The sequence below is a fragment of the Salvia hispanica genome, chromosome 4, assembly GCF_029641045.1.
Source record: "Salvia hispanica isolate PSC_SH4W2 chromosome 4, Shi_PSC_v1, whole genome shotgun sequence".
Classification (NCBI taxonomy): domain Eukaryota; kingdom Viridiplantae; phylum Streptophyta; class Magnoliopsida; order Lamiales; family Lamiaceae; genus Salvia; species Salvia hispanica.
The window spans coordinates 21,566,591-21,582,991 of NC_142695.1; the positions used below are offsets into that span (position 1 = coordinate 21,566,591).

The 16,401-nt window shown below is 30.8% G+C and overlaps 1 protein-coding gene across 1 annotated transcript; it reads left to right on the forward strand.

Annotated features, from left to right (window-relative positions):
• The first annotated feature begins 7,126 nt into the window (after positions 1 to 7,126).
• Positions 7,127 to 11,026, forward strand: LOC148927462 (protein FAR1-RELATED SEQUENCE 5-like). Its single transcript, XM_089056606.1, has 4 exons — positions 7,127 to 8,710; positions 9,365 to 10,172; positions 10,269 to 10,380; positions 10,477 to 11,026. Exons 1-4 carry the CDS (start codon positions 7,950 to 7,952, stop codon positions 10,863 to 10,865), a joined length of 2,070 nt encoding a protein of 689 aa, XP_088912732.1. The 5' UTR covers positions 7,127 to 7,949; the 3' UTR covers positions 10,866 to 11,026.
• The last annotated feature ends 5,375 nt before the right edge of the window (positions 11,027 to 16,401 follow it).

Here is a 16,401-nt window from a genome sequence, read left to right on the forward strand (position 1 = left end):
TGAATACTTGCCAATTAGGACTATTTGTCAATTTGGAGCTAGTTTATCATCATGAGATCAAAATTTCAGCAATCATATAAAGAGTATTCCGAACCATTTTTCTTTGGTTGTGACATTGGCAAAAAATTCACGTATGTTTATACAAAACATGAAAACTCTCCTACAAATGCCTTCAAATTGTGCTTCAAATTTTGTCTTCTTTTTTAGCTATTCATTATCCAAGTCTAGCCCACCTCGTCGCCAGTTTCCATGACGGAGGATTTCTTCATGTAGCCGACCTTGAACTCGTACTCATCGTGTTTCATTGTACTCGTCTGGTTTTCCTTTTCCTACCTTTTCTTATCTGCTTTTCTCATCTTTGTATTTAGCATCCCTTCCTCCATAGAGCTTTTCATTCTCCTCTACAGATACATTAGTAGTGTCTTCTCCTGATTCCATGGACTGATCACCACCATCATTGCCTCGATTATCCTGGGTATCATCATCGATTATGGTAAGCAAATCGAATGTTATTTACATAAATGAAAAATCATAACGAACTTGAGAGAAAACCAACCTCAGGCATCATCATATCGAAATTCAGAGGGCATGTTGGAGCAACTTCAACAGGAATGAACTCATTCACGGATTTCAAACTGTCATTGACATTACAAAACTAATTAAAACAATCATAAATTTAAAAACATTAATTACACTCTCAATCTACTATATAAATTTTGGATTTGAAAGATCACATAGAAATTGTAAGGTTGGCCAATTTTAAGAATATTTTTCTTATATATTTATTTAATTATATATACCGTATATTATTTGATCATATTTTGAATATGTATTTTAAATTTGTGAATAATTTATTGTATATGTCTAGACATGTTTATGGTTTTGCAACAAACACCAAGAAGTTAATGGTTTCCGACCATCATAGACTTAATTCAACTAAGGCCACATCCCAAACTTGTATGAGTAGGTTGGGATCAGCATGGTATCAAACTTAATATCCAATATACTACTCCGTATCGCTTATTAAAGTTGTGTACCTATTAAAGTACATATATTATTCGTAGTCTTCCTATTTCCTAAATAATATTATTACAATGGCTAGTAATAGGAATATATTAGCAGCATTAAGATTGAATATCACAAAAGAAACCATCAAGCTAGATAAAAAGGAACTCGATTAATTTGTAATCTCTAAAACGGAAGAACCATGAAGAAATTCGACATGAATCCCAGATTAATTATGTATGAATTGGTTACATTCATTACTACACTGAATCATAGAATATTCATAATCAACTGAAGAAAGCGGCATGTTTCTCCAAAAGTTGGTCATGTCGTTGAGGCACATGCAATTGAACTCATTTGATTTAAAATCATTCGAGCTTAACATTTGCTAACCTCCCACTCACTCTTTTAATCAAATATTTAAATGGCCTTTCATATTTATATTTAAATAATAATATCTATTTTAAAAAAGCATTTTCTTAAATACCCTCAAAATTCCCCTTATTTTCTTAAATACCTCCAAAACTAACCTTTTATATATTGTATAGATTTCTTTTTAGTTCGAAAATGCAAATACAGTATTTATTGTGTTTACTATTCATTGTATTGAGAAATTGAAACTATGCGAACAAAATATACAGTTTGTATTGTTAAATATATATGGGATTTTGTGATAAAATGATTGAGTTTTATCCGTTCTATTTGAGTTTAAGATATTTGGAGTGGTGAATATTTTTTTGCTAAACTATGAGTTTGAATTTTGAGTATAATAGTTCGAATTTGTTTTCAATTCTATATTTATCTACATCTATACCTATCGCATGATAATATTTTAATTTATGCATTGATTTAGTTTTACATATAAAATATGTATGCTTTTTATAGTCGTTATGTTTTGAATTTTTTGCATAATTACTGTTTTGCATATATAATATAATATAATATAATATACTGAAAAAATTTATTACAGTAGAGCCTTTACTGAAAAAAATTTATGCATCCATCCTTGATTGAGACTATATGATATTTATATTAAATTTGATTCATGAATCATATAATTTAATTTTATATATTTAAGTTTATATGAATAATGAGCGCTAGACACATTGATATATAAATCATAAATGTATTGATTAACATATGATATGATAAATTTCGTTTGGATCTCAGCTTCCTTCCCCCATGATCAATAGGCAGAGGTAGATTAGTCATTAGACAATAATATTTTATATTACTACATTCATTGCCCTAAATATATAGTTGTTTTACAATTTTGATTAAAAATATTTATTTATTTTTTATTTTCAAATCTCAGCCAAATAAATATGGTCCTGTTTTGTCTTTTTTCCATATGAGTGTCTAAAATAATAAGTAGGTCTCACATTCTACTAATAATAAGTAGGTCTCACATTCTACTAACTCAATTCACTAACATTTTATTATAAAACCAATATAAAAAAAATGGGTATCACATTTCACTAACTTTTTCAACCACATTTTCTTTACATTTCTTTAAAACTCGTGTCCGGTCAAAATGTGACTCTTAATCGGGGACGGAGAGAGTAAAAAGAGTAATTCAAAACAGATTTTAAATTTAATAAATAACTAAAATAAAAAAATTTAAAAATACAAAACTCATCTAACTCTCTCTCCGCGGCCCCCAAATCCTTCCACATAAAAACTCTCAAATTGTTCCATCCCGCCGCCCTTCATCGCTACCATCACATCCGCTGCTTGATTTCAAAAACTGCCCCAAAACCGATGATGGCCTAATCTCCGCCGCTGAGGATTATAGGAACCTTGACATTTACTTTATTTCGGAAGTGAGCTGATAATCACTCTGTGTAATCAATCTGTCACCGTCATTCGCAGATCCATCGGCGGCAATATCCAGAGTTTCGAGACACACGCTGTCAAGAGGCTTGCCACAAAGAGAAGTACCGAGAAATGAATCCTTCGATTTCTCACAATGTCTTTCGGAATGGAGCCGTTTAAATTGTTGAAAGATATATTGAATTGGTCAAGATTTGGGAGTTGAATCTTCGGGATATTGCCACTGAAGTGATTATTGTAAAAAAAACAAAATAGAAATCGAAACCACACATTCAATCTAATTTTGACTGAATTTGAACAAATTGAAAAATCGTCCATTCAATCGAAATCTATCTATACTAATATAAAGTGGCAGTTGTGTGAAATTCACAGCACTGCCACTATGACACAATTTGGGCGGGAAAATACAGTGTTGACTGCGTAATTATATTTTTTATTTTATTTTAAATGATATAGCAATTCCTGTTCTAAACATTGAGGCACTGTTTGGTATGTATGTTACAACTAGACAACGACGGATGTAGGTGGGGTCGGGTGGGGTCGACCGACCCCACCGCTGTCCATTGAGGCTGCCAAGAAACTTCAGTTTTTTGACCTCTGGCCCTATGCAGCAGCATCTCCGACCCTACACGGCAGAGCTCCATCCCATGGTTTGGCCTTCGTCGGAGTAACAGAGAGGACGAATCAGTTGGAGTAATAAGGAAGATTGGGGATTTGAGGAGAGAGACTGTAAAAAAGAATAGATATAATCTGTAATAAAGGAAACAATTCCACTTCTTTTATTTCCAATTATTTTAATAATTAAATTAAATGAAAGGGCATCACGCACGGCCTATTTTTAAAATACTAAAATTAGTCGATCCCTTTTAACATCAACATATAGATGGCTTATGTAGTTAAAATTATTTGGGTTATAGATTAAGTCACCATTATCATTACAGAAGAATATATATGATATTAACCATAATTTCAATCTATTTTTATTTCATTTATTGGATTTTTGAAGTTAATAATAAATTATCAAGCGATTATTACTTTTATAATATTGAAATATAGTAACTTTTAAGGGAGTTTATAATATTCGACCGAAAATGTATTTTCTGAATTCTTTTGAATAAGCTGCAAAAATATGTTGGGAGGTTGTCTTAATACATATCGAGCGAGAAACATTCAATTAATACTATTACAAAAGGATCAAAGAAATTTTTAAGTAGATTTTGTTAAATATAGATATTCCTAGGAAACATATATATCATTCATAACAAAAGATATGACTACACAATATGAAATATTTTTTTAAAACAATTATTTACTATATTTATTATTAATTAAATTAATTTTAAAATAATCATTTAAATATTATTATTATTATTAATTATGTATATTATCCGACCCCACGAGCTTTATTTTCTGCGCCCGTCATTGCAACTAGATAATGGGAGTTATCTGAGTTTAGTTGTGTGTTTGGTAGCCAAGTTACAAATCTGCATGATCGTGTTTTGTATCCGGCCCAGACAAAGCCCACCTAAAAACCTACTCCCTCCGTCCCACAAAAGATGTCACACTTTTCTTAAAAGTTACATATCTAGTCTACCTAGTTAGTTTTAGGAAAATACAATTTTACCCATCAATTTTATCTACAGCCATATATATATATATATGTATACACACTATATTTTATACACATACATACTTTAATTATATGTTAATATAATAAATAATAATTAATGTAATTAATAATGTGCAATAATATAATAAAATAAAGAATTAAACTATATAATTATTCATATAATTAATGTATGATGAGAAATGCTAAGTTATGATATGCTTGAGTATTTTTAATATACATAAAATATATAAGAAAAATAAAAGTAACAAATATAGTTATGATCATATTTATTTAATTTCTCATTTTTATCATTTTTCTTATAATATGAAATGGCATGCTTGGATATTTTTCATATAAATAAAATTACTCCCTCCATTCTCTTATAGTTAAAGTGAAACTTTTCGGCACGCAGTTTAAAAAATGGATGTTGAGTGTTTTAAATAAATAGATAAAAAAAAGCAGGAGAGAGAATAAAGTAGAAAGTGAATAAAGTTAGAAAGTGAATAAAGTAAGTAAAGTAAGAAAGAAAAAAAATATTACTATATATGGAAAATGACTCAACTATGAGGGAACGGGGAGTATATAATAAAAAATAAAATTAACAAATTTAAGTTATGATCATATTTATTATGTACTCCATTTTTAGTATTTTATATAATAAGAAATGGTATGTTTTGATATTTTTCAACGTCAATAAATTGTCAAAATGATCTAAAATTAAGACAACATGAGGATAGTTTAATCATTAAGTAAAATTATTGAGGATAATTTTGACAATTCCAATTTTTATCTTTAGTTGTAACAAACATCTAAATAAGATAACTCACATTTATCCTTTAGCTATCAAACACCCAATCAAGATAAATTAATAATCAAAATTATGATAACTAGTACTATTTGTATTATGTCTAGTCGAAACATAACATAGCTATGAAACGATACATGTGAGAATAGATACAATGCCTCTTAAATGTAGAATGGAGTGTGCGTGTGACGTGTGTATACACAACAAACAAGAAGATTTCAATGTTTCCAATGCTGCATCTCTTATTACTCAATCCGTCCCTGAAAGTTTGTCATATTTTTATTTTCGTTCGTCCTATAAAATTTGTCAAATTTCACTTTTCAACATTTTTTGTAGTAATCACATATTCCACTAACTCATTCTCCCTCACATTTTATTATCAAGCTAATATATAAAAAGTAGAACCCAACTTTTTTAACTCACTTTCTATTACATTTTTGAAAACTCGTGCCCGATCAAAATGTGACAATATTTATGGGACGGGGGGAGTATTTTATTTGTACCTGAACATAAAATTAACTTTGGTTAGTGCTATCATTCTATAAACAAAGAAACTAACTATAATCAAACCATGTAACTTTTTTATTAGTTCGAATAATAAAGGCTATTCCAAAAAGTGTAATATCAAAGTTTAAATGTTATACTCCCTTTGTCCCGCTTTTAACAGTCCCAGTTACTTTTATGCACTCGTTTTATAAAAATGATAATAAATAGTTAAGGTGAAAAAATAGTAACAATGTAGAAAAGTCAACGAGACTGCTAAAGGGGACGGAGGGAGTATCAAAGTTTATTAACTCTAATCTTCATCATTTCTTATATCTTGTAAGTAAAAAAAAAAAATTAGTAAGACCAAATTATGCCCTATTTAATCATATTCATATGTAATTACTGATTTTAGTATAGATTTGAAAACCCATCAAATATCCTTTTGCTTAGCTATTACCTGCCCGACTAAGAAGCAGTTAATATAAATGTTATTGAGTTGATTACCTTTGTTTGTTTAGATAAATCACATCTTTGACATAACGTTTTTTCTTACCATAGGTTCATTAATGAACTAATGGTTATCTTTGTTACCTTAATATATAATCTGAGTAAGCCAATTACTAACTCTACCATTAAAGTCCGGTGTATTTGTGTCTATGAAGGTAGTCCTGAAATTAAAAATGATAACAGATTAACAGTTTAGGGTGTGTTTTGCATGATTCTAGGTAAGTTGTGTGAACTGCCAAAATTTTAAGCTAATATTGCACACACAAGTTTTGTAATATATCAAAATAAACAATGAAAAATACACTTGAGCATGAATATGGAATTGGTGACTAATATATGGTCTGTCTTTGCTTTATAGGAGACAAATAACTTAATTTAGAATATATGATCTCTCAACTTAGGAGGGGGTCTTGTAAGTATTATGTGTAACATATGTGACATGTGATAGAATACTAAATAGAATTGGATTTTTGATGTAATACATTAACTTGGTATAAGACACATTTTTCCCTAATTAATTAGCTATCAATTAGCTATTAATATATATTTGAATGGGACGTTTCTTATTACGTGATTAATTAGCCATTTAATTGGCAAAATCAATTAGTTGTGGATCACCATAAATAGAATATTTGATTTCTATTAATAAGGAAAATATACGTGTATATATATATATATAGAGATGCGATCATATCATAACTCTCAAATCACATGATAACTCTATAACTAAATCTGGACCACACATATTTTATAATCTTGTGGTTGAGATTCAAACTTAGATTTACTTAATAAAAATAGGCGCAGAGGGTAAATATGTCATTTCGCTAATTTAATTTTTGAATTTCGCTCCAGATTCACTCCAGATTTCACGCTCTTCTCATCGGTTTCTTCTCAGCGATTTTCGATTCTCTCATCTTCTCTGTGATTTTGTTTCCATTTTGATCCAGATCACTCAATTTGATTCTCTCCTCTTCTCTGCGATTTTGTTTCCATACTTTTCGCTTATTTTGTTTCCATAGGCTCCAGATTTGATTCATTTTCCATAGTCTTCAGATTTTGTTTCCATAATTGTGATCGGGAAGATGTTTTCAATTTTGCGTTCTTATTTTCATTGATTACCTCTTCAATTGCTGTGAAAATTTGCTTCGATGGAATCTGTAGCAAATAACGAAGGTAACAATCATTATCTATTATTTAGCTTATTGATTGTGTTCATATTCATGTATTGAATTTGATTTTAGATTAATATTAGTTGTTGATTGGTTTATGTTTCTGATGTACTGAAATTCTTATTTGATTATATTATGTATTGTCGATTATGTGTTAAAATGATACTTTTGGCTTATAAATGTTAGGTTTACTGCATAACATGATAGTTTTGTCGGATAAAATGATATTATGATAAAATGATACTATGATAAAATGATACTATTACTGATTTGTAGGTATGTACATTCCTGTTTGTGATGATAGGTTTACTGCATAACATGATAGTTTTGTCGGATAAAATGATACTATGATAAAATGATACTATGATAAAATGATTCTATTACTGATTTGTAGGTATTTACATTCCTGTTTGTGATGATAGGTTTATTGCATAACATGATATTTTTACTGCATAAAATGATACTTTTAGTGCATAAAATGATATTATGATAAAATGATACTATGATAAAATGACACTTTTACTGATTTGTAGGTATGTACATTCCTGTTTGTGATGATGCTTTGAAGCCAATGATTGGTATGAAATTCAATACATTAGTAGAAGCAGTTGGTTTCTATGAACATTATGCTCGTTCAGTTGGTTTTGGCATTCGTAAAATGGGTAACAAATCAGTTCAAGGTATTACTAAGTGGCAGTATTTGGCTTGCAACAGACAAGGCTCTAAGAATTTTATACCTGGTCATGCATCCCAATCAACTGAAGTGTCTTTTAAGAAGCGTAGGTGTCGGTCATTTAGGTGTGAATGTCTTGCTAAGCTCAATTTGAGATATTATTCAGATGGCAAGAGCAGAGGATATGAGGTTTATCAGTTTGTTGAGTATCATAATCACTTAATGGTTGCGGATGAGCATAGGCATTTTATGATGGCCAATCGCAATCTGGATCCTATTCATCGGAGGTTTATGGAGGATTGTGGCAGGTGTAATATTGGTCCCACTCTCACATTCAAACTTTTGAAGGAGATAATGGGTGGACCTGAAAATGTTGGATGTGATATTATTGATATTAGAAATGGTTATCGTGATATTATGTCCAATATTGATGGTTCAGATGCTCAAATGATTTTTGATTATATGCGTTCTCAAAAGGAATCATCTGATGCCTTCTATTATGAAATTGAGATAGGATCTCATGGAAAGTTAACTAGACTCTTTTGGGCTGATGCTATTTCAAGACGAAATTATCATATGTTTGGAGATGTAATTTCATTTGATTCAACATACAACACTAACAGGTATATTACTTTTGTTGCTAATAGACATAAAATGATACTTTTTGCTGATAAAATGATACTCATATCTGATAAAATGATACTCATATCTGATAATATGATACTCATTGCTGATAAAATGATACTTGCAGTAGATAAAATGATAGTTCTTACTAATAAAATGATACTTTTGCATGATAAAATGATAGAAATTGTGCTTTTGCATAATAAAATGATAAAATGATACTTTTGCATCATAAAATAGTATCCCTTCTGTCAATAGCTGATAAAATGATACTCATTGCTGATAAAATGATACTTTTGGCTGATAAAATGATACTCATTGCAGATAAAATGATACTTTTGGCTGATAAAATGATACTCATTGCTGATAAAATGATACTTCTTACTAATAAAATGATACTTTTGGCTGATAAAATGATACTCATTGCAGATAAAATGATACTTTTGGCTGATAAAATGATACTCATTGCTGATAAAATGATACTTCTTACTAATAAAATGATACTTTTGGCTGATAAAATGATACTCATTGCTGATAAAATGATACTTTTGGCTGATAAAATGATACTCATTGCTGATAAAATGATACTTCTGGCTGATAAAATGATACTCATAGCTGATAAATATAATTCATTTTTATGTTATATTCTGAAGGTATTGCATGATTTTTGCTCCATTCACTGGAAAAGATAACCATTCTAGACCAGTTACATTTGGAGCTGGCTTGTTATCAAGTGAAGGTAGAGAATCCTATTCTTGGTTGTTTGGCTGTTTTGTTCGATGCATGGGGGTAGCACCCAAATTGATTATCACTGATCAAGATTGGGGGATCAAACTTGCTGTTCAACAAGTACTTTTACAAACAAGGCACCGATGGTGTATGTGGCATATCATGGTTAAGGTGTCAGATAAGTTGCCCAAATCTTTACTTGGTAATGAAGATTTCAAAAAAGAGTTGAATGCATGTGTTTGGTCTGATTTGTTAGAGCCTGATGAGTTTGATATAATATGGAATGATATAATGGAACGGTATGGATTAGAAGACGTGCACTGGTTTGGATCAATGTTTGAAGATAGAGAATTCTGGGTTCCTGCTTATTTTCGAGATTTTCCCATGGGGTCGCTTCTTAGGACTACATCGATGTCTGAATCGGAGAATAGCTTTTTTAAAAACTACACAAAGCCACGTGCAAATCTTGTACAGTTCATCAATTTCTTTAATTATGTTGTGGGAGATCAAAGGAATGCCAATTCACGATTGAACTACTTGGATTACTCAACTATTCCTGATTTGTCAACCCAATTGCCTATTGAGAAGCATGCATCTACAATCTACACTGATTCTATTTTCAAACATGTACAACAGGAAATAAGTATTGTGTGTGAGATTGTTTCTATAACTATTGTTGAGGATAACATCAAGAAGCATCAGGTCAAGGACCAATATGGTAGAACATTGGATGTTATGTATGATTGTAAGCAAGACACATTCGACTGTAGTTGCAAGAAGTTTTCCAGAATTGGTTTGTTATGTTGTCATATATTTTGTTTGTTGAAGAATAAGTCTGCTAATCTCATTCCTGAGAAATATTTTGGTCGAAGGTGGTTGAAGAGTTCTTTACTAAAGGCAGCACATGGTCTACCATCTGAGGAACAACAACCATTTGAACGTGTGTTCCATTTTTAACCTTTATTTGTAAAAATTCTATTTTTCAGTCAGAGAAATGATAGTACTTATTGTAATAATGTTATCTTTTATCTTGCAGATTTGGATGAAAAGCAGGAAGTTAAGAAAAAGTTGTTCTCCAACTTTTATCGATTAGTCCAAAAGTCTGAAGGAAGTATGGATCATTTGTCTTTGTTAAGTGCTGGTCTTGATGATTTGGAACAGCATATGTTTGGAAATTGTGCAGCACCTTCAGTCATTGAAAAGAAGAAGATGGTTGAGGATTTTTATGGAATGGCAGTACCTGATGTAATTGATGTACATCCTCCAGACGTTGTTAGTACTAAAGGATCAGCTAGTGGCAAAGTAGCAAAGAGGCAGAGTGCAATAAGGAAAGCAAATAAGCCTCTACGACGGTGTGGTAAATGTCATGAGATGGGTCGTCATGATTCAAGAAATTGTGGTAGAGTCAATGAGAAGTCAGATTGAAGCCATTTGATATAGTTTAGGTATTTTAGGTGTATAAAATGACATTTTGGCTGATAAACTCATTCTTTTGTTTATAAACTGATAAAATGATACTTTAACCTGAAAAAATGACATCAAAAATGATATATAAGCTGATAAAATGATACTCGCAGTTGATAAAATGATACTCGCAGTTGATAAAATGATACTTCTGACTGATAAAATGATACTTTAGCTGATAACATCATTCTTTTGTTTATAAACTGATAAAATGATACTTTAACCTGAAAAAATGACATAAAAAATGATATATAAGCTGATAAAATGATACTTTTGGCTTATAAAATTATAAAATGATACTCGCAGTTGATAAAATGATACTTTCAGCAGATAAAATGATAAAATGATACTTCTGACTGATAAAATGATACTTTGGCTGATAACATCATTCTTTTGTTTATAAACTGATAAAATGATACTTTAACCTGAAAAAATGATACTCGCAGCAAATAAAATGACAATAACCTTATAAAATGATGTATAAGCTGGAAAAAATGACATATAAGCTGATAAAATGATACTATCAACGGATAAAATGATGTTTTAATCTCACAAAATGATATATAAGCTGATAAAATGATACTTCTGACTTATAAAATTATAAAATGATACTCGCAGTTGATAAAATGATACTTTCAGCAGATAAAATGATAAAATGATACTTCTGACTGATAAAACGATATAATGACAAAATCATAGTTGTAGCAGATAAAATGATAATTTGGGTGATTATATTCGAAACCACTATTACAAAACGCTATTATCAAGTCATAGAAGTTAGTATACAGGGGGTTTAAATTCTCTAATCATCTTTTCAACATCAATATCTTCTTTTTTGCTGTCATTCTCAAACTTCTTCTTTATCATTGTAAGTGTCTCAAAAGCCTTCTTGTTAGTATCTCCAATAAGCAATGCTTCAGTATATCTGGCACGGAGTTTTATGAAAGACCCTGTTCCCTTCTTCGTTAAACCCGAATTCCAGTTACGAACAGGACCACCCATGTAAGTCTCCAAATGGCGCATCACATAAATTCCACAGTCAACTTTATTTGTATCGTTCTGCCATGGCATATTCATGTATCTGGTTTTTGACAGTTTGACAGTTCTTCCCATTGATGGATTGAGTCCATTTCCAAGATAAGTTCGGAAGAAATTTCTCTATTCAAATAACACAAAACATACATGAGGTTGATTAAAAATTATATTATGTTCCCTGCTGAATTATAGTCAATGCATTTTAACTAATAAATACTGAATGCATTTAACTAAACATACCAGAGTACTTGGTGCATCTTCATATTTCTTCTCAAGTAAAAATCTTGACTAACCAGAGAATTGTCAATCACATCCATCATTTGCATTTTGAGATTGAAGCAGATGATATAATAATGTTCGTACGCCCAGATTGGAAAGAATATCTAATTTTCAAAACTTTATATATAAATGTCATTTTCAAAAATATAGGTATGTTGTTCTGTAAGGGATGTGATCATATCATAACCCATATTTATTGTGATAACCTAATAACCCTCATTTTATGGATGAAAAGTATCATTTTGTAGAACAGAATATCATTTTATGGACGAAAAATATCATTTTTAGTAAAAATGATACTTTTGACCCATAAAATGATAGGGTTATTAGCTTATCACATAAATATGGGTTACCATTATAACGCACCCTTGTTCTGTAATGTATATCTAATTATGACTTACCAGGTCATAATTTTCCCATTTGAAATTTTCAATCTGTGACACAAATTCGTTCAAGTTTGAGCAAAATCTTTCTCGACTCTCTGCTTCAGTCCAACCAGATCTCCTTGCAGTAATGTTGTAAATCTGTCATGTTTACATTTTTGTAAAAAATATATTTTAATTTTTAATGTAATACTATTATTTATTTACTCGTTTACTGTACCGTAGGTGTTGTGTTGATGAAAAGACGACTCGGTGATGCCTTTGATTTGAATTTTTCATTGTAGTTGAGGAACACAGCCCATGCATCTATGATGTTGATCCTGACGTATGAACGTGGAGCAAGGCTGTGGAAGTCAATCTTGAACAATGTGATCTTGTCGTTCTCATAAACTACCTCATAACTGATTTCAAATTCATATTTAATGTTAGTTAAAAGAACTGAATAAGAATATAATTATGTAATTCAAAACTTACTGTTCACTTTCTTCATCTTTCATCAACCAGTACATTATTTCTCTCTCTTCTTTATTCAGCTTTCCTTTCAGATTTACTGCTCTGACATTGTAGGGAGAGCACATTGCTTCAACAATTTTGTTTGTTGTTCTGACCACTTTCTCCTTCTCCTTTTCGACTGGAGGATCTTGATCTTGAGAAACCATCTTCTTCCCTTTGTCCTTATTCAAATTTTCTTCTCTCTATTTTAAAACTTCATCATCTCCTTTTTCAACATTTATATCCTTGATGACAGTGGATATTATGTTATCAACTCTGTCATGCTTTCATTTAAAAAAAATATAAATTGTTATTGACAGAAGGGATACTATTTTATGATGCAAAAGTATCATTTTATGATGCAAAAGTATCATTTTATCATTTTATTATGCAAAAGCACAATTTCTATTATTTTTTTCAGGCAAAAGTATCATTTTATCATTTTATCATGCAAAAGCACAATTTCTATCATTTTATCAGGCAAAAGTATCATTTTATCATTTTATCAGGCAAAAGTATCATTTTATCCGCTTAAACTATCATTTTATGATTCAAAAGTATCAGTTTTCAAATAAAACAGAACTACCAAAAAGCATCATCAAACATATATCATTTTAAACATATAAACAATCATTTTATGTACTTAAACTATCATTTTTAAAAGTTACCTCATATTCTTCATTCTGAACTTCTTTCTCTGAAACTTTTTCCTTTTCTTTTACAGCTGCTTTATTAGCCTTTTCCTTTTCGCTTTCATTCTGTTTCTCTTGCTCGTTTTCCACCTCATCATCTTTTTCCTTCTCCACATCCTTTTCCCGATTAAATTCTTGATTCTCATTAGGACTGTCATCACATTCAGGTATCAGAGTGAGTAGGGAACTCATTCTTATTTTTCAATATATATGTCCTCTCAGCAGCTTTAGTTAACTCAATCATGATATCAATCCATTCAGGATCATCAGTTTCATCATTGTTTATAGCCTGTGTCATTGTATCCTGACTTTCTATAACATGCTTCACACCTTCCTCTCTCAATCCCATTGCATTTCTCGTTGTATCACAGATTATCTTAAAGCTATTGAGATTCCTGAGTTTATCCGGCGCTGCTTCAAGGACATCAACCATCTTCAACATTGAGGCTTTAACATCCTTTGCAGCTCCCTTCCATTCATTTATGAAATTCTCCCATTCATTGGTTGTCCCCACTTCATCATGATCATGATGATCATTTGTCTTCAAAACTTCTACATCTTGAGATTCATCTTCTTCGTCATCTTTATCATTTTCTTCATGTGGCTGCTTTTTATATCGGTCATACATATGACCCAGACCAAATGTTGAATTCTCCATTTCTGCTCTTTGTCTATCTTTCAACAGTTCTGCAGTCCATCCTTTCACTGTTGGGTAACATCTTGGCACCATTTTTTTTTCAAAGAGAATCCTGTCCACGTAACAAGCCTACATTAAACAAAAACTAAATATTAGTTTTTCTGTAAATAGATTCATAGACAATGGAAAACAAATATATTCTTACCACTACAAAGATAACTGGCCCGGTAAATATCTTTGCTGTGTCTTTTTTCCACCTCTTTTGTGTTTCATGCAATCTGGATATGACATAGCCACACCAATTGTATTCTTTGATCTTCTCAACATCAGCTATGTAATCTAAAATTTTTGGCCTCAAATTTCCATCAGCAGGAGTGTTAATCAAGGCATACTCCATGAGAACCATAAAAGTCCATTTAAAGAACTCACCACCTTCTTTGTCTCTCTCCATCTGCTCTACAACATACTTTGGCACCATTTTTTTCTCTCCACCTTTACAGAATTTAGCAATTTCAGTTTTGATGTGGGTATTTTTCTGAAATTTGCTTTTATTGATAGGTAAAGATCCAATCGGGAACCCAAGAGTTATGTGAACATCTTCATCATCTAAAAACAGTGATTCCCCACTGTTCAACTCAATTGATAAAGTTTTACTGTTAAAGTTGTTGATTAGATAATACGCTAATGCTCTTGGGAAACTTCTTATATTGAAGTTTAGGAGTGCGCCAAACCCAATCTCTCTAACAGCTCTTCTTTGATTCTCATTTAGAGATTCAAGCATGTCAACGAAGAAGTCAGTATTCCTTCTTCCTGCCAAAGTTGCTATCCTAATGACTGCAATATCTTGAACAACTTTTTTCTTGCTCTTCTTTGATGCTGTCTTACCATCAGTTGTATCGTCATTCTTTCTTTTCTTCTTATTTCTTATATGTTCTACTTCTTCTGCTAATGTTCTACGTTGATCATCATCATCATCACGAATGTTCTTTCCTAATAAACAAAAGATTTCAGTGTGTTAAACAGTTTATGTCATTATATAAAGTCAAAGTATCATTTTATAATCTGAAACTATCATTTTTTCTTCTGAAACTATCATTTTCTATATTTCAATGAGTTTAAAAAAGCAGAGAGGGAATAACTTGTCACTTAAGTAGAACAAAACACTACTTACAAAGTATCATTTTATCATTTTCAGAAACTATCATTTTATGCACCCAAAGTATCATTTTATCAAGCAAAGGCACAATTTCTACATACAAAAACACAGAGATACACACAACAACACACACAAAAACACAGCAGCAGTAGCATCAGGACACACACACAAACAAACATAAAGTATCATTTTATCACATGAAACTATCATTTTTTCATTCAGAAACTATCATTTTATCCCATGAAACTATCATTTTATTCCATATCCCATGAAACTATCATTTTATAATCTGAAACTATCATTTTATCAAGGGCAATTATCATTTTTTCTTCTGAAACTATCATTTTCTATATTTCAATGAGTTTAAAAAAGCAGAGAGGGAATAACTTGTCACTTAAGTAGAACAAAACACTATTTACAAAGTATCATTTTATCATTTTCAGAAACTATCATTTTATGCACCCAAAGTATCATTTTATCAAGCAAAGGCACAATTTCTACATACAAAAACACAGAGATACACACAACAACACACACAAAAACACAGCAGCAGTAGCATCAGGACACACACACAAACAAACATAAAGTATCATTTTATCACATGAAACTATCATTTTTTCATTCAGAAACTATCATTTTATCCCATGAAACTATCATTTTATTCCATATCCCATGAAACTATCATTTTATAATCTGAAACTATCATTTTATCAAGGGCAATTATCATTTTTTCTTCTGAAACTATCATTTTCTATATTTCAATGAGTTTAAAAAAGCAGAGAGGGAATAACTTGTCACTTAAGTAGAACAAAACACTATTTAC